The following is a 22,298-nucleotide window of genomic DNA, read 5'->3' as shown; positions in this document are numbered from 1 at the left end:
TCTTCGGAGAAATCTTTTCTGTTTTTCAATCTCAACTATAATTGTCAGACCCCGCTTACAGTGAAGGAGTAACCTCAGGAATCTGCAACTCGAGACATGATGCCTGTTGGGTTTTAAGTTAAATCAATAAACATACTAATATTTGAATTAATCATTTTTTTAGCAATATGATTTACTTGATATATTTTCTAAATTAAATTCAATTTAGAAATTTAAAAACAATCTCTAAAATAAATTTAATTTTTAAAAATATTACAAAAATAAATCAGGGAGAGGTTGCCTTTTGATTTACCATTCTAATAAGAATAAATTTAATATTAAAATTAATTTTCTCAAAATATTTATCTAACTTTTTTTAAGATTTTTGAAGAAATAAGATGAAAATAATTAAGGTAATATAGAGAAAAAAATAAAATAAATTTTATATTTTCCAAATATGTGAATTTAATTTACTTATTATTTAAATTCAAATCAAATATTATAATTGAATTTAATTATAGTAAATAATTGATTCCAAACAACTTATTTATACATATAAAAATTGATTGGAGTCCTTTTTTATCATTACATGACAATACGATGATGTTATTGATATTGTGATTTAATTGTATTTTTTAAAAAAATTATTTTTAAAATTTTTAATTATTTTTTTAATTTTTTAATTATTTTAATGTGTTAATATTAAAAATAAATTTTTTAAAATAAAAAACACTTTTAAAAACAATTTTTATTACAGACAAAAACAAGCATGGCGAACCACTGTTTTCTTGAAGGATGACATTTTATTGAAAGAATGACACTAATAATTTTGCTTTTTGTTTTTTACTGAATTGCTATCATATTCATTGACGAATATGTGAGGGGGAGACTCTTTCTTCTATTAAGTGGAAAAGATTATTTAAATGGTTATTTCTTCTCCAGCGATCATTTGATTCAAGTCACTAGATAAGAATTGATTTAAATAGTAAAGAAAATCCCTAACTTTAGGAATATTTACTTTTTATTAATATTATTAAGGTGGAATGACTCTTTTTTCTGACAAGATTTAGTAAAAGGTGGATGGTTTTCATTCTTTTTTATTTTTCTACCAGAATAAAAATAAAAAAACCTTATTTTTAAAATTTAATGTTCTTTGCATATTTATAATATTTTTGTATCTGCAAAGATACTAATATAAGTATCTAAAAATTCCCAAATTCATCTAAAAAAAATTGTTTTACAAGTGTTAAGATTTTACATCAAGCTACCACATTTTTTATTTATAAAAAATGTACTCATTATTCAATCACCAAAAAACTAAATTTCTAAGCATAAGATTTAGATGTGTTTAAAATAAATCCACCCCTTAATTAGTTGACTAGTGCTTAAGAGATGACATGAAATTGAGAGGAATGCGTTCCTAAATAAAATCATTCACTTTCTCTGTTCTGTAGCCTGATTTAAAAAGTGTTTGGTTTGAAGGTAACTTTGATTTTTTATTTTTAACTTTTAAAAATGTAATTTATACTTTAAAAGAATTATATCTTAAAAAAAAAATCACCACACATTCAAATCAAAACAGACACTTAGTGCGTTCTTTTTTCTCCGTTGATGAATGAGATGCAAATTCGTAACTTCCTATGAGAAAAAGCGACTCCATACCATCACTTTAATTTTAAAAAATTGCATATGTATAAATCATGATGTTTCTGTTTCTAACTTTCATCTTAAAATGTAGTAGCTGTCTTGATGAACATGTTTCTTCTTTGTTTTTTTCTAATTTTTTGTTGGGTACATTTTTAAACTATTGCATTATGACTTCCAGAATCTTGCTATCCGGTCATTGGTTGATGATGTTCTAAGGAAGGTCAATGGATTGAAGCCGATTGCTGATGAACTGGGTGGATAACAAATGAACTAGCTTGTAAAGGTTTTAAATTTACAAGTTTCATGCCAAACGGTGGCAGTTAATTGCTGCTACTAGAATCTCAAGTATACATATACAGCCACGAAATCTATAGCAGAAGAAGCCATTACAAGTTCTCAGTTTTGGGAGACACACGGCCAAAGATTATTGATGCAATTTACCCTTGTTCTTGCTCGGGGGAAACAGATTGTTTCCTGCATTGATGAACGATGAATTTGTTCTTCATAATCTGAGCCATTACCGGTATCAAGGTATTATCGGTTCTGGATATTTCACCTCTTTCATGTGTTACTACTGATCGTTGGCTGCTTGCAAGGAACTTGAACATTATCAGTTGTGTTGTCCGTCGGAGCCATTTGAATGGCAGCACAATAGAAACCGTCAAGAAGCATCATTTCACAGGGTCATCCGTTTCAACAGTCATGGATGCTAGCTTCTAAAAGCATCATTTCACAAAGCTCAAGCTCTTTTCCCTGCTTTGTTGAAGCCACTATAATTCAACTAGACGTCGGCATTGTGCGAGGTTTCGCTGCTTTCCCTTTTGTGGTTCGATAATCTCTAGATTTTCTTCACAGAAAAATAGAGAGGTAAATAGTAGTGAGAAATGATGAGAGAGAGAGAGAGAGAGAGAGAGAGATAGCCATTACAAATGTGGAAAGTGAAACGTTTTAAAGGTTTTTCAAATTTAGGCATGCACGAACGAACGAGATTTTTTTATTTATTTTTATTTTGTAATTCTAACCATGATTAATGTACAAACTTATACGAGTAAATTTATGCAGTTAAATACAAGAATAAACTTCGGGTCAACTTGGAGCAATGTACATGTCATAAGTTAACCACGTTAATAAAATAAATAAATAAATAAATCAAATTTTAATCGGAAGTTAACCACGTTAATAAAATAAATAAATCAATCAAATTTTAACCGAGTTAAGTGGATTATACATTCACTTAACTCATTTACCTGACAATAAAAAGGATCAAATTAAATTAATTTTAGATTAATTTTTATATACCCTCGGCCTGACCCAATAGACAGGATTGGCTAGGTATCGGATCCAACTGTCATAAAGTGAAAGAGTTTAAGTTGGTTGTAGTTTACAGTTATGTTCGCGCTCTCCTTACATTTGTGTCCACGTTATTTTAAGCTCTCCCTTTTTAAACTCCGTCTCTCATGCAACGCTCTCTCTTTCTCTATCAAATCCTCCAAACTCTAACAAAACTTAATCCCATACTCAATTTTCCTGTTTTGGCTTTCTCCTCTTCTTCAATGGAACAATCTTCAATTCTTTACATGTTCACATAAAACTGCAATTTTCAACAAACAAGAAGGTACCCATTTCAGTACATGTTCTACTCTATTTCATGTTCATAGTTTAATATCTTTGCCACATCTAATCAATCTTCTATAAAGGAATTCTTAATTTTGTTTTCGTTCCTTGCCCTTTATTTTGCAATTTGAATAATGCATTGTTGATGATATATCTTGATCCTTTGGTTGTTGTATGGATTGAACCTGGTTCGTTGTTTCATTGTTTCATTGATTGATTCAAAAAATTAAGGTTGAACTTTTAGTTTCCATAAACTGTTTGATGGATGATTATGCGTAAAAGATCAAAGTGAATTGTGGCACTGCAGTTATTTTTATTATTCTTTTGAAGCGCAGTTGTGTGTGTTCAACGGATTTAGCAGGAATTGTAAAATCAAGTCGATTTGATTGAAGACCTGGTGTATACAGATTCTTAATGACAATGTTTTTTTGGTAGCGATGAAAGGGAATTTGTGTATTGCATAATGATGCTGATAGCACTTTGAGATTTTTCCCCCATTTAAGATGACAGCAGTTGCTATTGAGAAAATAAGCGTTGAATGTTATTGATTTTGTGCATAGGGGCTGTGAGTACTATGATCTGGTCCAATTTCGAGTGCGGTGGGAATTTGGAAGAGCATGGAGAAAACAAGACTCGACAGGCTAGTGAATGTTCATATGCAGCTGTATTTAAAGTGAATTTCCTTTTATAGACCATGGCACATGAGACGCCTGGTAGCTCAGGCCAGCAGTTCATTGGAGATAAAATGAAAGTTGTGACTAGGGACGGAATTCCTGTAGATAGAAATGTACATAATATTTCTGTACAGACTGGTGAGGAATTTTCTCCCCAGTTTGCTCGAAGAAGAGTGCTGGATCATAACCAGCCAGGGCAAATGGGATTCAATTACAGTCAGAACAACCCGATGGGTTCTGAAAGTCATGCTGGCACTCATGGGGTAAGGAGAAAGGATTCTGATTGTGATGCTTCAGATCATGTTTCCAGGATAGAAGCCACAGGACATGCCGCTGAACTAGAAAATAGGGCTTATACTGATAATGCAGGCAGATACCACTGGGAATGTGTTCCCAATGCACTAAAACCAAGTAACTATGTTGATGAAACAAATAATTCTGGTCGAGTAACCTTAGGTCTGACCAGTTCACCTAACTGTGTTCCGGAAACCCCTTGGCCTTATCAGCCTTTTGGAACTAGAGTTTCAGAATGTGCTTTCTCTGGAAAAATGAAATTTCTATGCAGCTTTGGGGGGAGGATATTGCCCAGGCCAAATGATGGGAAGCTTAGATATGTTGGTGGAGAAACAAGGATCATATCCATCAGAAAAAATGTTACATGGGAGGAGCTTGCAAGGAAAACTTTGGCAATTTGTGACCAACCTCATACGATCAAGTACCAGCTCCCTGGTGAGGATCTTGATGCACTTATTTCTGTTTCTTCTGATGAAGATCTTCATCACATGATAGAGGAATATCAAGGGCTTGAAAAAAATGGAGGCTCACAAAGACTGCGTATATTTCTTGTTTCTTCCGTTGAACCTGACAGCCCAAATTCTTTTGAAGGTAAGACATCACAACAGTGTAATGCTGATTGTCAGTATGTTGTTGCTGTTAATGGCATGCTGGACCACAGTCCCCAGAAGAGCTCTAGTGGACAGAGTTCTGCAAGCCAACTAGGAACTGCTTCAGATTATAAGAATCAATCTTCTCCTGTGAGTCCAGTTAACATTCAGTACAGAGATCATAAGAATTCTAAAAGCTTATTTTATGTTGATCAACCTTTCCCTGACAGTAATAAAAACATCGGTACTTTTTCCGTGGACAAATTTCCATTTGACACTGCATATTATAATAATCTTCCTCATGGGCCGATTCCATCGGTGAATCAAGCTTGTTATCAACAATATCCAGGGGAAACTGATCAGACTAGCAAACAACTTGAAATGCATCTTCATAATCGTAGCCAGAGCGGAGATTTCCTTTCTTATCAACAACATCCTCAAAATTCTATGAATTCGGACTGGCCTGCGATTATGGAAAGGGCATTTTCTGACTCGCAGTTGCAGGAAAATGGTGAGGTGTCAGAAAAATGGTTGGAAGAAGCAGTTATTCTGCTGTCCCTCGGGAATGGAAGGGGAAAATCACCTTCACTGAAAATGTCAAATTCATCCTTAGAAAGGCCAGCGCTGGCACCATATATAATGGATGAGAAACACCAATTGATTGAGTTCGAGAATCATTGCAGTGAAGAGCTGAGTTATATTGACTTAGAGCAAGAGGTGCTGAAGTGGATGAACAGGAATGCTAACTATTCTGATATAGACAGACAACAGTATGAAGGAAATGTTGAAGTTGCACTGAATGATAATGCCATGGAGCATAGGAACTTACCGGATTTAAACTTCCCACCAAGTGCTTATCATCATCCTCTAGATTCTCAAGCATATGGAAGGATGGTTTCTGCTACTCGAGTTAACACTTCCGAAAATTATGCAGATGCTATGAGGGAGCACCCTAAGAGTCATCAATCAGACACTAATGCACCTAATTTTTTTGTTAAGAGCCAAAAGGTCGCCAAGGAACAGCACTGTACTATGACTGAGAGCATAAATGGTCAACGAATTCTCCATTGGGATCCTGAATATCTACCTTCTGCATCTCTTGGATCGAGGGACAAGGGACCAGAAGTCCCCAGCTCTGTAAGTATAGCTGTCCATAGCAAGATTTTTCCGATCTGAACTAAAACTTGCAATTAATAATTTCCTCTAATTTCAAAATATCTATTCAGAAATCCGACAGGAGTGCTTCAAGTAGATTGGATTCCTTGTGTCATGAAGACCCTGTGAATTGTAATGAAAAGGTCAAAAAGATTCATGACAAGGGACTATCATATAAGGAATCAATCGATGGAGATGCTCTATATGTCCAGTCACAGCCTTTAGATAACAATCATGATGATAAGATAGCAAAGCCAGGGGTAATTGTTGAGGATGTCACTGGAACTACGCCTCCAGATATTCCCTTTTCTTTGAATGTTGTCCCACGAGTAGAAGAAGAGCTCGCAGAGGGATTTCAATCTGATGGAGATATTGACGTAGAAAGTACGGGTCAAGAATATGAATCTGAGGTGACCTGTTTCCTTTTGATTTGGATTCTCTGTGTATGATATTTCATTTTCTGTTCTGTTTTACCTCTCTGACCCCTTGTTTTTTAGGATATTGAAGGTGATGACAAAGACGTAAATGATTCCATTAGTGATGCAGCGATGGCTGAAATAGAAGCAGGCATCTATCGTTTGCAGGTTAGGATATAATATCTCACAAGCCTCACATCTTTGGTTTTTTTTTTTTTTTTTTTTTTTTTTTTTTTTTTTTTTTTTTTTTTTTTTTTTTTTTGATTCATCAATCAGAAAATATCCTTTAGTACTCCCATGCCTGTTCTGCAAGCCAAATCTGTCAAAGGTTTCATTTAGCTAATTGTAGGGGAATGCTTTTGGTCCCCGATGCCAGTTCCAACTGTTTTCACACAAACCTTCATTTCAGTGAAAAAGAAGTATGAACTTGGAAGCCCCTACTAGTTCAAATGTGACCTGAATCTCATTACTTTTTTTATTAAAATGTGCTCATGACTTCAACTCTCTACCATCATTTAGATGTTACATAGTTATGGCATTTTTTTCCATTTCAAAAGGGATAAATTAAATTAACTAAAAGCTTCACACTCTTGATTTGCAGATCATAAGGAATGCAGATATTGAAGAAGAGCAGGAATTAGGATCTGGCACATTTGGAACTGTTTATTATGGGAAATGGAGAGGTACTGATGTTGCTATTAAAAGGATCAAAAGGAGTTGTTTTTCAGGCAACTCATCAGAGCAAGAGCGATTGGTTAGTCCTTGTAATCATCAATTTTAGAACAAATAATTCCTTTCCATCATAATTTCTTTCACTTGATAATGGTGGGCTGTTCATGGTAGAAAAATTCATTTAGCAGTCTAAGATTTCATAAAATAATGAGTGAAAAAATCAGGACCAAACAACTCTTAACCTTTTGTTGAATTAGAAATCTTAGCAACTGGATTTCTTCTTAGACAAGCCTTAGAATATTTCTGATTGAAAATCTAATTAACCCTCCCTGTTTATGCAGAGTAGAGACTTCTGGAGAGAGGCACGCATCCTATCAGATCTTCATCATCCAAATGTGTTAGCATTTTATGGCGTGGTCCCTGACGGCCCTGGAGGAACAATGGCAACTGTGACTGAATATATGGTAAATGGATCATTGAGGCGTGTCTTACAAAAGAAGGATAGGTGAGTTGGTGGCCTGCGAATCCTTTGCTTGCTTGTACCATTTATCATGATATATGCTAGAATCTTTCTTCGTTGCACAGATCACTTGATCGTCGAAAAAAGCTTATGGTCGCTCTCGATGCTGCTTTTGGCATGGAATATCTGCATTTGAGAGATATCATTCATTTTGATTTGAAGTGCGACAATTTGCTTGTCAATTTAAGGGATCCCCAACGCCCCATATGCAAGGTAATGTTTGCAGAAACCCCTCACTCGTTACTCCTTCCTTTATTCTATTGTCTTCTATTAGTTTTGATTCTATATCAAAACATGCTTTTCAATTTCCAAAAGAGTTTCTTTCAGCTTTATTCACTCTACATTAGTCTCATTCATACATGTAATTCACCTGTTCTCCAGGTTGGAGATTTCGGATTGTCAAAAATTAAAAGGAACACACTCGTATCTGGTGGTGTGCGTGGAACCCTTCCATGGATGGCGCCAGAGTTATTGGATGGCACCAGCAACCGAGTCTCTGAGAAGGTTAGCACAGTACTTGTATAATGGAGTTTCGAGTATATCAAGAATGAAAACTGTAACTTCTTAATATAGTTTTTGAACCACATTTTCCATCAGCGTTTGAGAAATCTTCCTTTACAGGTTGATGTTTTCTCGTTTGGCATCGCAATGTGGGAGATCCTGACTGGTGAAGAGCAATATGCCAACATGCAATTCGGCGCTATAATAGGTCAGGTTTTTCCCCTCCCTTAACCCAGAAACTCTATAACGCGTAAGCTATCAATAATTACAACACAACAGGGATAAATACAAGTAAGAGAAAACAGAGGAAAGGAAATTGAAAAGATAAAAGATCTTACACATTGTGGAATTTCTGAATGAAGGTGGAATTGTAAGCAGCACGCTGAGGCCTCCTGTACCAGAACACTGCGATACAGGATGGAGAAAGTTGATGGAAGAATGCTGGGCCTCTGATCCAGAAGCCAGACCATCGTTTACAGAGATAACAAATAGGCTGCGAAGCATGTCAACAGCACTCCAGCCAAAGCGACCTAATTATGCAAATAGATGAGAGCCATACTTTGTAGAGTCGTGCAAAAACCTTCACATATCAAAAACATTTACTGGGAAAATGTTGCGGTAGAGTTCCCAAGTGGCTTTGATGCGATCGAGCCACATATAGTTGTAGATAAAGATCCTCCTAGGCCGAAAAGAAAATATGAATATGTGTTCAATAATGTTTTCCTGACTTTGTTGCCAAGTCCTTAGTTCGGCTTTATGCCAGCAATTCAACGATTCTGAGTCTGGTATTTTCATATAGAGTAACAGCAATTCAACGATTCTGAGTCTGGTATTGTCATATAGAGTAATTTGTAAGAGTATTTTTTAATTAAAAATATATTAAAAAAAAATTTATTTTTATTTTTATTTTTATTTTTAACAAAACCATTAAAAATCACTTAAAAATATCAATTTAATATTTTTAAAATAAAAACATTTTAAAAAATAAAAATCATCATAATATCAAATTGCCACATGACACTATCAGAGTGCTATACAAAAATAGACTCTATTAACCTCATTCTAATGAGTGAAAAAAAACATCTCTTTTAATTTTAAACAATGAATAACTAATCCAAAATTTAAAGTCAACCATGAAGCAAATTTTCATTGGATGAAACCCATTATCGGTCCAATAAAAAACAGTTGTTAAATTCTGATAGGTTCAGATCAAAAACTTGATTAAGAAAATTCATAGCCTGGAACCTAATTATAGGCAGGATTGACTTCTAATCCGATTAACTCGATATGATACTATTTTAATAGATAAATAAATAACGATTGATGGAGACTCAGTCAATAATCCACAGGTTGAATGATGACTTAACGATACGAGTCTTTTGTCAGTTCTTGGAGGGGGTAATATTAGTAATTTTAAAAACAAATACATCGATCCATACATAATGTTACATGATCTACATAATTACGATTGCTTTTTAGAGAGGGATAGTCGTTACTATATAATACGTAATTAAAAATAGTTTATAGTAATTTTATTTTTATTTGTAATTTTTATTTTTATTTTTATTTTTACTAAAAAAGCTTAAATTAGTGTTTCCATCAGACATCATGGTAAAATTAAAGACTAGATAAAAAGATGGTCATGTAATTTATAACAATCAAAAACTCTAATTGAGTCAAAAATTCTTAAATAATGAGTTGATCATCCTAAAATATTTTAACTTGAATAAGTTGTTTATTAATTATAAACTGGTGATGATGTAACTACAAGGCTTTTTTAATTATTTATCTAAACTTAATATAAATGATTTAGGATAAGGTCTAATCTAAAAACTTCATCCTCACTTTAAAAAACATGAGCATTAAACCTAATATGATAGTGAACATTAAATTAGGCTTTTAAGCCTATTTTTTTATCTGATTCAAATTAGACTTTTAGGTGTCACTCACTTTTAATAAATTTTTTTTTTGAAATTACACTCATTCATCTCAAATTAACTCATAATATAGTATGAAAAAGAAAAAAAAAGGCACAAATAAACAATTTAAACACAAAAAAGTCTATTCATAATAAAGAATAAATAAAAAAATAAAAAAAATTATTTTAAGATAACATATTCATCTCTAAAATAACTTTATTTAAATTTATTATACAACTAGTATATTGGTCAACACTTTATAGCGAGTCATTATCAAAAAATATTTAAATATAAAAAATATTAAATGTATAGAAAATATTTTAAATATATTGTGTTTGATAAATATACCAAACTCAAACAAATTAAATCTAATAACCACACTAAACCTAAGCATTTTGGGTTGAGTAAACATAACAAACTCAATTTTTTTGGATCTGGTAGTTATACGTGAATGCTAGACCACGTCTGGAAGTTGCATAACATCAAATATGGTTGGCGGACTCGAAACTCTTGAACGTGATATTATTATCAGACTCAAAGAACTTGAATACCCAAGCAAATAATAAATAAATACATAATAATAATTATATATATATTAATTGTTAAAAAAAACACAAATAATTAATTATCAATAACAATCTAATTATAAGATGCATACATAAATCATACCATGTAAAAGAAATATGTTTACGTATCTAGTTATATAATGAATGTTCAGATTTTACTATAAATAACATTTCACATGTCCTTTTAATAAGATGTGTTTTTTTAAAGGATGAGCGTGACCATTCATTACAACATGTGAAAATCATGTCAGCAGATTTTTTATTAAAAAATTACAGCATAAAAATATTAAAACGTCTAGATCTTCTCAATCACACAACATACATGTATAAATTTTACTGTAACAATCCTAAATAATCTATCTATAGCAACGGTAAAATCCCTATGCAATTTAAATTTCCTTATAATAATTATAATGGGAAAGGTAAAGTAAAGCATTATTCTGAAAGAGCCTTAACTTACCAATATAATTCCATGAAAAATAATTGCTATTTTATATTTATTTTTTATTTTAAAACATCTCGAAAAAACAAAAATTCCTACCGTAATTTATTTGAAAAAGGAAATCCGGAAACCATTTTTTTTAAAGGAAAACATCAGAAAACAAAACACACAGAATCAAATCAAAATAAAAATGCATAGGAAAATCAAAGAAAATTAAAGAACATTGAAAATTTGAAATCCTTCCGTTCCGAGCCCAACAAGGGGATTGAATTTTTCTTATCACTCCAAGCGCATAAAAATCCCCAGCAATTATAAATCCCCGGGGGTATTCACGCATCAAGCACGAATTTAAACCCCACATGCTCCTTCATATTTTTTATAATTATCCATTATTACAAAGATTACAATAAAACAAATGAACGAGGAAAAAAAAAACAAACTGAGAACAAAATTGACCTGATGGAGAAGATCAGAAAATTGCTGGAAATAGAGACTGGAAACACTGTTGACGCGTGTAACACGCACGGCACTTGGATTCTGACTTGGATGGCGCGCGCTTCTCACGTACCTTTTATAAATCCAAAAAAAAACAGAGACAAACAGCTCTAGCAGATGTTTATCTTTCTCCCTCAAGCTCTTAGAGATTGTCCAAACTTGGTCATAACTTGTGGGTGAACTTCATAATCCTGGCATGGCGAGAGGGCACTCCAATGAGGCTATGTTGCTGGCGTGATGATTTGGAGAAATGGAAGTTGCTAATTTCAGGATCTGAATGGTGTGGAAGACTGCGATTTTGACGAGGTTTGGGGTAACTGTGGTGGAGGATGATTTGCTGGTTTGGGTGTGGAGGATTTGTGGTGTTGGATGTTGGAGATGACAGCGACGCTAAGATCAGGTCGTGTTTGGTCTGACGGCTGTTAGAGAAGAGGGGAAATGGAACCGCTGGTGTTGACAGTGGAGTTGGTGGGCAGATGACGACTTTACTGTGGCTGTAATGGGTTTTATGGTAGTTTTGGGTGGCGCTTCCTGCACCTGCTGGAGGAAGAGGCAGCGTCGTGACGGCGTCAACTGGGGCAGTGGCTGTGAGATTAGGCTGGTGCTGGATGTTTTGGTGGGTTGATTCGGGTGGAAGAGGTTGACATTGGTGGTGGCTGCTGGTTTATTCTTGGATTTGGTTGATGAGTGGTGGGCTGCTGTGATTTTAGTGAGGAAAGTGGGGTGGAGTTTATGGGCTTGTGGTGTGTTCGATTCAGTTGGTAAAGTGAGGGAGACGAGAATTATGGTTTTGGTTGTTGCTGGTGACTCAGTGGCTAATGGCTGTGGATATGGGACTGTGATGTGGTAGGTGGTTATGGGGTGTCGGCCATAGGAGAGGATGGGGACTGGGCTGTGATAAAAGGAGAAGGAACTGTTGGTTTTAGCGGGGAAGAGGGTTGAAAGGTAAAGAAACAAGATCACTTTTTATTTATTTATTATTGTTACAGTATTTCAGTCGGCTTATGTCTAATTCCACGAACCCCCTGAAATTACATCTAATTCCACGATTAATAATTATATAAATTTTTAATAATTCTAAAACTCATTTAAATTCAGTAACTTTAAAATTTATAAAATTTAAATTAATAATTTTTAAAAAATAAATTTAAAATCTCATCAATTAAACTGCATCTTATTATTAACAAGTTTACATATTTATAAATCAAACCTTAAGCAAACAAAGTCCATGCCTTTTGATTTCTACTTTTAACCTCTCCAAAAATTAAATCAAGAATAAATGGAAATCAAACATGTTTATTTTTTAAAAATTAAAAAAAATAAAAGCTTTAAAATCACAATACATGTTTATTTTTTAAAAATTAAAAAAAAAAGCTTTAAAATCACAATTTTTTTTATTTTTTTTTGCTTTAGAATAACTAAATAGGTTTTGCTAGCATGGTTGACAAAAAGAAACTAGAATGACGTGCTGAGGTAGCTGAGGATAGGTGCCGGGTTGAAAATATGCAAGTTGGAGTGGAATTAATGAGAATTATCTGTATTTACAGATAATAATATATCAATTTAAGTTTAAAAACATTATTTATTTGTTTTATGAGGCAAGTGTTGAGTAGTATCATCAGTAAAATATTCTATCTTATTGTGTTCATGGAATAAATAGTATTATAATAATTAATTCATTGGCCCGTTTTAAAAAATAAATAAATTATAGGTAAAAATATCTTTTAATTATCTCATGGGATGACTGCTATAGAAAGACTAATTATTACAGCGAAACATAACACCATATATAAGTCTACTGCTGGTGAATTATAATGGGGGAGACAAAAGTACATTTGAAACACTAAGAGATAAGATAAAGGACCATTAATTCCAATCCAACTTGCATATTTTCAACCCGGCACCTATCCTCAGCTACCCTTGTCTACCTTTGTCAACCATGCTAGCAAACCCTATTTAGTTATTCTAAAGCAAATAGTAAAATTGTGATTTTAAAGATTTTAATTTTGTTTTTATTCCATGAAAACAATAAGAGAGAATATTTTATTGATTATACTTCTCAACACTTGCCTCATAAAACAAATAAATAATGTTCTTAAACTTAAATAGATATATTATTATCAATAAATATAGATAATTCTCTCTTTTATTATCTTCGAAATGGTCAATCTTTGTTGGCCTTGTTTTTTTTAATAATCTCGGAAAAAGGAAAAAAAACACAATAACTCCTGCTAACTTACGTTGGTGTTATAATATATGCTAAACATAGAGGAGAAGAAAACAAATTTATATAAAGCGAACCGATATTTTTATTTTTTCCATTTAATTATCATTTAGATATAGAGATGCGTACACATTTAACCAGGAAAGCTTTTATGTAGGATTTGTCTGGTAGCGCGGCAACGGAACACATGCTCTGCAGCACCGAGAGTTTATTTTGATGAAACCGCAGGAAATCAACAAGCATGTACATTAAGCAAAGCTATCACACAGATTGTTGTTTTAAATCAGCTTCGCTGACAAAGGTACCATGGAAGCCATAGGGCACTCTAGTGGGCATTTTCACTGAAGCTACTTGACCCATGCTTGATGAATTCACTATCACCAATTCTGACCTCCCTTTTTCCTCATCTCTCACGAAACCCATAATGAAGCCTTCGCCGTCATCATCACTTCTTCCATTATCGCCAACATTTCCTTTTTTGGGCACGTAACATGGCTCACCACCAAACCTACCAGCACCATAAATAAATTTGGTCACCTCGTTAGTCTCCAAATCAACTTTTGCAATTCCACTACACTTTGGCCAAGGCTCTGCAATTGCTAGGTAAACGAACCGGGTTTTTTGACCTAGAAGCCCTCGGTTTACTTGACCCGCTTCCAAATTCATACCCTCGACAATAACCCTTCGAGTTGACTCTCCTGTCCTCAGATTCAAACGGATTTCAGACAACTCACTTCGAAGCGGGTCTTCAGATTGGTTGAAGATGGAATCAGGCGGGTCCATGCACGACCCGATAACAACAATAATCCTGTCTCCGTCAGTAGAATTCTCTTCCCATGCATTGCACAAATGGAAACAAAAGCAATCCGGAACGTCAATCCACTGAATTCTTGAATCATCGACAGCTTTTCTTGACAAGACTCCAAACCGTGAAATCTTGCTTTGATCATAAATTACGGGTGACCCGCCTCGAATCATCTCCGACAACTTGAACACGACTTGGTGATCCGGGATCACCATAAAATTTTTTGTGATTGCAAAGTCGTGGATCATAGTTGGCTGGTCCAATGTAACATCCAAGTCACATGACTTCTTAGCGCATGCATCAAATCTAAAGTACTTTAGATAGGGTTTCTTGATAACGTTGTAACTAAGTGCATGGAGCTCACCGGTTACAGGGTCCACCTTAGGGTGTGCAATCATGGGACAATCAAGCTGATCATCAAAATTGAACCGTCCGATCGTTTCCAAATCGCCGTCACTCTTGATCTTAACATTATAAGGAAGATCATCCTCTGACATGGCCAGTAATCTACCGTTAAAATAGACAAGCCCGGCATTGGCTACACCGCTGCCACGTGTCCCATCAACAAAGCCGACTGCAGCTCGAGCCATGAAAAGAGCCAGCCGAGCCAAGCCTAAGTGACCATGCAACTCACCAATTGGCTTAGGAAACAAAGGCCTTCCTAGTTGGGCTTCTTGCTCGAACCGGCTTGTGCGGGTGTATCTACAGCTATAGCTGGCTCGGTTTCCAAAGCCCAAGGTAACCGCATGGATCATACCATCACCATCAAACAAGTGGTGTCCCCCTGTGGGTGCATGCAGAGGATTAGCACCGTTGCGTAGGTAAACCCCACGTAAGGTATCGGGAATCTGCCCAACAACTTCCAGACTGTGATGAACCGGACACTCTTGAGCCGGAGAAAAATTACCCGACATTTGAACCGCTGGGTCAATCGTTTTCGGCAATACAACTTTTTTCTCAAACGGTACAATTAGCGAGGTCTCAATTTTGTCTAAAACAGCAGCTGCAAGACTTTGAAAAGGATTTAGATGAGTTGGGGGTGTAGTTCTTTCTGTTGGGATGGATGTTGGTTCAGATTCTAGAAATGGAGGTGCCGGTTCTGGTAAAGGTACTGGCGGTGCCATTGACAGTTTTATGGGACTCGCATTTTTCTTGGAGGGGTTAATGAGGATCTTGCATGTGATGATTAGTGGTGAATGTTTGGAGATTGAGGATGCAGGCCTGGGAGGGGCGGTGGCGGTGGTGGAGAAGTTAAGAGAGCGTTGCATTGCTAGAGACTTTATAGAGGCAAAAGAGGGGCGTATAAATTTTGTTTCGTGACTTTCGTTCAGTGGGGTGCTTTATATGAAAGCCGGAGGTAAATTTGGTGCGGTGGGGGTGGAGCGCTAATAAGGAGGTGAAGACACGTGGATATAAGCTTAACCGACAACATTGGCTAATAAATACATACAGTACTTTCAATTTAGGTTTTGGTCAACTTATTTGAGCTGCGCTCAGCTTCAGTTTTGAGTATTCTTTCAATAAAAAAATTAAATATGCAGATTTTTTTACATGTTTTTTATATAAAAGATATAAATATAAATTGAAAAATTTATACATGTATTTTATTCAATAAATCAAGAATGATTTTTGTAAATAAATAAAAACAAAAATTATCAACAAAAAAATCAAAAGAAGGATATAGCTCAAGTACAAGTTATTTACTAAGTTATATTTAATAATTTTATTTATTAAAATTATTTTATTATTAAATTAGATGATGATATTTAATAAATAAACACACGTGTAAAATCTATTAAATAAGTAAAAGGTGACAAATAAAAGTGGAAAAGAAATAATGATACATGATGGATTTTTTTATTTTTTTTAGAAAAATAATATTAAATAATAAAATTAATATATATATATATATATATAAAGATGTTAACCCGAGTTAGCTCTTTTAAATCATGATCTAGGTTATTAGACCATAAATTTTATATATGAAAAAATTATAAAATTTAATCTTAAATAAATTAAATATTAAATGATAAAATAAAAAAATTACATCCACACAAGTGGCTCTAGAATAAAAGGAAAGTGATAATTAAAAAATTAGGGTGAAAATTAAAATAAAAAATAAATTACAGGAAATATTAATTTTTTTTGTTAAATGGTTAAATTGAAAATCAAACTAACTCTAGTAAAATAAAATCAAAAATCAAAAAAATCAAAATCAAAATGTAAAAAAAAATCATAAATTGGATTGAATAGTGAAATTAAAAATCAATAAAACTTTTGCAGGTAAGTTAATGAAAAAAAACAGAGATTAAAAGAATAAGGACTAAATTGAAAAAAAAATAATATGTGATAAATTAGAGTTTAAGGACTGAATTAAAAAAAAAAACATATAAAACTTTTACAAAACATCTAAGGAAAAAAATAAAAAAAAATAAGGATTTAAGTCGAAATATCAACAAAAAAAAATTGACTCGAAATTTATACAAGATGAGAGAGGAGAAAAAAGATATCAATCATCATCAATATGTGCAACCCATAAAAAAAAAAACACGTTAACGTATCCAATGATATGATGAAATAATAATTTTAACTAGTAAAAAAAAAATATACTAATCAAATAACACATATAACTTTTATAAATCACTGTGTCAGCCTAGCATACATAACACCTTTTATTTTTAATAATATTATAATTTTATTAAAAAATAAAAATACTTCTAGTTCACAAAAAAAACCTGTTTTATTAAAAAATAAAAATACTTCTAGTTTACAACGAACAGAACAAAAAAACCTACCTCTAAAAAAAAATACTATTAAAACAAAGTTAAACAAATTCCAGTACAATGGACAAATCAATATTTTTACTATGCAAACACAAAGGAGAAGTGGAGAGGGCCAAAAAAAAGTTTTTTTTTATAATTTTGTTATGTTAATGTGGTCACAACAATGTTTTATGTGCTGGGAAATAAAGGATAGCATTATAATTTTTTAATAACAATCAACAGTAATCCGTAGCACTATATATCTAGTGCTATGGTGAATCAACACGCTCTATAAATTTTTATTAATATGTGCAAGATACTATATTATGGGAAAAAAATTTCTTCAACATAATAGATATATAGATATGATCAAAATAATATTATCTTACCAAATAAAAATAAAAAGAACACAACAACAATAAAATAATAAATAATAAATATTGTAAACTTTGCAAAAATAATTATATATCTACATAATCTCGTCCAGAAAACATAAGACAATAACTTTAAAATAAATGAAGCTCCTAAAAAAAAATGTAATAGTTCATGAGAAACTGTGTGATGGATGATTTTCTTTAACATAATAGATCAATATATATTGTCAAAATAGTATTATTTTATTAAAGAAAGATAAAAAGAATGCAACAATAAAACTAATAAATAATAAATCATGGAAACTTTGCAAAAAATAATAACTATATATTTATATAATCTCACCAGAAAAACACAAGACAATAACTTTAAGATAAATGAAGCCCCTGAAAAAAGAGATGTATTAGTTTCTAAAAAATCGTGTGAAAAAAAAATTAATCCACATAAATAGTAAAAAGTATAATCATTAACATAATTGAAAACATCTCGTCGAGAATATATAAAAAATAAATATTACATATACAAACCTATTATAAAGAAAGAGCACACAAACAATATATAATTTAAATTCAATGAACCAAAACAATAAAAAATATTAATCGTAAAAAAATTGCATGCACAACGAAACATAATTATGTTATAAATAGTACAAATATAACGAACACTCGTAAAGTAAGCTAGTATATCATATATATTAATGAAAAATTGCGGGCATGTAAAATATAATTTTACTTGCTTGGTTATGATTGTGTTTTAAAATATGTTTTATTTTTTGATTATTAAAAAGGATTGTGTTTTAAAATATGTTTTATTTTTTTATTATTAAAAAGTTAATTTAAAAATAAATATATTAAAATAATTTAAAATATATAAAAAAATAATTCTTAACAAAATAAATTATTAAAAAAAAAAATAATTCTTAACAAAATAAATTATTTTTTTAAAAAAAACAAGGTACAGCCATGTTTCTACACACTCAAATCTAACCATGATAGCGATTTGATCATGACCTTACACCATGTAGGGGTAATGCTGCTGTAGTCGGGCTGTAAAATGAACATGTGTCCCATCTTCAATTTACTGTGGTGGACAGGCACGTGTGGGAGCCACAATCTGTTCCATTTTTCTTATCCGTAGATTTTGGATTTTAATGATCAAAGCATAGGTACACTTCACCGTACAAGTGGCACCCGTTGGATTGTGACCATTCTTTCTTCTTTTTCTGGGCCCCGATGAAGGAGGGAAGGATGTGCCTGTCCCACCTGTCATTTTTCAATGTCATTGTCCTCTAGCAATGCAACGCACGAGACAATAAGTCACAATTATGATATGAACAGTACAAATATATAACTATCATAAAGTAAGCTAGTATATCATATTTATAAAAGAAAAATTGCATGCGAGATTATTTCTGGTAATATGACAGCGAATTTTTTAAAATTATTTTTATTTTAAAATATATTAAAATAATATATTTTATTTTTAAAAATTTTATTTTTCATATCAACGTATCAAAATAGTCTAAAAACACATAAAAAATTAATTTAAAATAAAAAATAAAAAATCTTATTTTTAAAAAAATATATTTTAAAAACACAAAAAAAAAGCATCATAGGGCTAGAAAAAAATGAATGATAAAAAATAAAGAATTTTATTACTCAACATGATCAACAACCATATAAAATTTATTTTTAAAAAAAAATAAGAAAAACAATTACCTAAATTACACTCAAAAAGTTCATATTATATAATAAACCATGCGTATAAAAAAGTCAGACCACCCATTCACGGGCGGACTACAGGCTTGTTATGTAAGTAATTCATTTATCATAAAAGTGATTTATAAAATATTATCTCTAGAGTGATGACAATCTTATGTTATTTTATGAACTTTATTTACTTTTCGGATCAAGCATGATAAAAAGAATTTAATGCCGCATTTAATTAGTTATATCTTTGGAAATAGAGATTGCTAATATATTATCTATCCAATACCTAAGATTAAAATTACTAAAATAACCTTTTTCTATTACTACTAATTCAAAGAATACTCCACTCAGTGTCCCGTATTTTTTCAACCACTGTCAAGTTTCCAATTTGGTCATTATTCAAGTTGGAGAGTAATTCTGTCATAAAAAATGGAGAACAGTTCTCATAAATTCCACCAAATATATATATATATATATATATATATATATATATATATATCATATCAATGCTGTTGTAAGTTTTTAATAATTTAAGAGATGCTTTGTTATTTTTTAGTAGCTTGTATTGTTTTATGATTTTAAAAACTAGTAAATAATAGCAATTCAATAATATTATCATTGAAAATAACAGTAATGCATACTCAATTGAAATGTAAAACTTTATCAAGTTTAGAAATAACATAACACATGCCACTATCAAAAAATTAACAAATGATAATAAAAATTCTTATAGAATATTTTTTTATTTGTATTTTTTATAAAAAAAATTATATTAATAATTTTAAAATAAAAAATTACAGAATAAAAAAAACCTGTGGAAAATCCCGGCAGAATATATTATATTATTATATATATCTAGTTTGTAATTATAAATTGCTGTGTGAAATGTCAAGGAAGAAGTTTGATTATATGTTAAAAAGGGTACATTGGACATTAGAAAAGCAATTAATTGCACTTTTTAGTTTACGTGAAATGCAATCATCGAACAAATCAATCGTGTACGTGTGAAAATGTAATAAAACTCATATTTCCGTTGCTTTCTTTTTAATACAATGCAAATTAGCTCCCTCCATAATTTATTTGAACTATATTTCAAGGTACTTTGGACACAAGAATATAAAATTAATCCATTGAAAAACTCATCAAAATAAAAATATTAATTTAGTATTTTTTTCAATTCAATTTTTTAATGTAAATATAATTGTACGTGGTGCGTATTTGTATTATCAAATATACTCTTTAAAAATCAAGGAGTCTCGGTGCATTACATAACCGAATTCCTTCTCTTCAATACTGTAGAGCTTGTTTTTTATTGTACTTATAATTAATTTTTAAATAATTTTTTTGTATTAAAATATATGATAATGATATTTTTTATTTTTAAAAAAATTATTTTTAATACCAACACATCAAAATAATTTAAAAACATTAAAAATATATTTATTTAAAGTAAATAAAAAATAAAATAAAAATATATTTTTTTAAATATTTTTAAAACGTATAAACAAATTAACATGCAATTACCTGTAAGGAGTGTAGCTATAATGACCTCAAATTAAAAAATTTATACATTACTTCACTTGAGTAATTCCATGTAGTTATATATATGACCTAATTATTTAGTAATTTTCAATTTTTTCTGTATTTTTATCTGAGTTGCGGAATAGTATATGATATCACACTGCCTTTTTATTTTAATTACTTTCTCATAGTTATCCTGAAATATATTGCGAAAAGCGGTGCTGTACATATTCTCGCAAGAAGGAATATTTGTGTAAAGTACTTCCGGCCATGGAAGCTTGGTCGGAGGAAATTCTGAAATTTATCGTTTGCTTGATAGCCACTCGATTCCTATAACGATGATTATCAACCCATCATCTTCAATCTTTAACGATTACGATTGATGTTTGCGGAGAGGGTCGCAGTCCAAATTAATGTGATCAGTATTTCCACCGTTTATTACTAAAGTGGTAATTAGGATGAGATAATTATCAGTGACATTAAAAAAATTAGAATAATTAGAATTAGTAGTTACTTTAAAAAAACTACATGATAACTGGTGCAGTAAATGTTTATGATAAAATTAGTAAGGATACACGGATTTTCAAACATGTCAACTATCAAATTATAAGGTGACTTATTATAATAAAGAAAAACAAATTAATTGCACAATTATTTGTATTTTTTTTTATTCAAGAAAAATTTTCTCTTTAAAAAATATATTTTATGAATTTATATAAATAAATAAAACTCTAACTATTTTAAATTTTTATAAAAAATACACATTCTAACTCAAAATCAAATTATACCATACAGATTTTAAATTTTCTACCATCACGCTACGCTTGGACAATTATTCGTAGAATGCACCTTTCTTTCCACTATGCTGAGCTAGCTAGGAGAGGGTGGGTTGTAGTCAATATTTGACAGCAGAAAAAGGATAATCACTGGTGATTGCGAGTTGGGTTTGGTTACGATGTTGTGGCTGTTGATTCATTTAGAAATGTGATTTGACAACTATTTCTAGAAACAAGAAACATAGAGGAGAAAGGTGAGTTAATTGGGAAGATATTTATAACTTCATCAAACTCGTAAAATTTATGCCTTATATTATATCTTTTTCACAGCTAAAGCTGTCTCGGGTGTTGTGAGCCGCAGATCTCTCTCTCGTCAACCAGTAATTTCATCAAACTCGTAAAATTTATGCCGTATATTATATCTTTTTCACAGCTAAAGATCTCTCTCTCGTCAACCATTCTAATTCCTAACCTGGTGGTTGGCTTGAGAAAGCTCGCCCAAGAGAAGGGAAAGAGGTAAAGTCGTCCAATGGATTTGTCAGATGGGACGCCGGGCGCCATTCAACATCAAACTCTCGATTCAGGTACTGCAATTCTATGTTCATAATAATCTTTCGCCCTGAAAGCCTTCCAAAGGAGGAAGTG

The 22,298-nt window shown here is 31.8% G+C and overlaps 2 protein-coding genes across 4 annotated transcripts; one reads left to right on the top strand and one right to left on the bottom strand.

Moving 5' to 3' along the window:
- The first annotated feature begins 3,064 nt into the window (after nucleotides 1–3,064).
- Nucleotides 3,065–8,815, top strand: LOC105122974 (uncharacterized). 2 transcript variants are annotated; one of them, XM_011022390.1, is made up of 10 exons: nucleotides 3,065–3,241; nucleotides 3,801–5,935; nucleotides 6,025–6,363; nucleotides 6,451–6,537; nucleotides 6,971–7,123; nucleotides 7,383–7,546; nucleotides 7,627–7,774; nucleotides 7,943–8,065; nucleotides 8,183–8,270; nucleotides 8,425–8,815. In XM_011022390.1, the coding sequence occupies exons 2-10, from the start codon at nucleotides 3,935–3,937 to the stop codon at nucleotides 8,610–8,612; spliced, it is 3,291 nt and encodes a 1,096-aa protein (XP_011020692.1). In that variant the 5' UTR covers nucleotides 3,065–3,241; nucleotides 3,801–3,934; the 3' UTR covers nucleotides 8,613–8,815. The 2 variants fall into 2 exon arrangements, with proteins under 2 accessions (XP_011020692.1, XP_011020691.1); XM_011022389.1 differs by having other exon boundaries at nucleotides 7,627–8,065.
- A 4,963-nt stretch (nucleotides 8,816–13,778) lies between these two features.
- On the bottom strand, nucleotides 13,779–15,797 carry NCED6 (nine-cis-epoxycarotenoid dioxygenase 6). Of its 2 annotated transcripts, none has more exons than XM_011022388.1 (2): nucleotides 13,946–15,797; nucleotides 13,779–13,851 (listed from the first exon to the last, which is right to left on the bottom strand). In XM_011022388.1, exon 1 carries the CDS (start codon nucleotides 15,779–15,781, stop codon nucleotides 13,970–13,972), a length of 1,812 nt encoding a protein of 603 aa, XP_011020690.1. In that variant the 5' UTR covers nucleotides 15,782–15,797; the 3' UTR covers nucleotides 13,779–13,851; nucleotides 13,946–13,969. The 2 variants fall into 2 exon arrangements, with proteins under 2 accessions (XP_011020690.1, XP_011020689.1); XM_011022387.1 differs by having other exon boundaries at nucleotides 13,782–13,855; nucleotides 13,950–15,797.
- Between the last annotated feature and the right edge of the window lie 6,501 nt (nucleotides 15,798–22,298).

Source organism: Populus euphratica, unplaced genomic scaffold (genome assembly GCF_000495115.2).
Source record: "Populus euphratica unplaced genomic scaffold, PopEup_1.0 scaffold8.1, whole genome shotgun sequence".
In the NCBI taxonomy this organism is placed as follows: domain Eukaryota; kingdom Viridiplantae; phylum Streptophyta; class Magnoliopsida; order Malpighiales; family Salicaceae; genus Populus; species Populus euphratica.
This window is presented reverse-complemented; position numbering and strand designations above follow the sequence as displayed.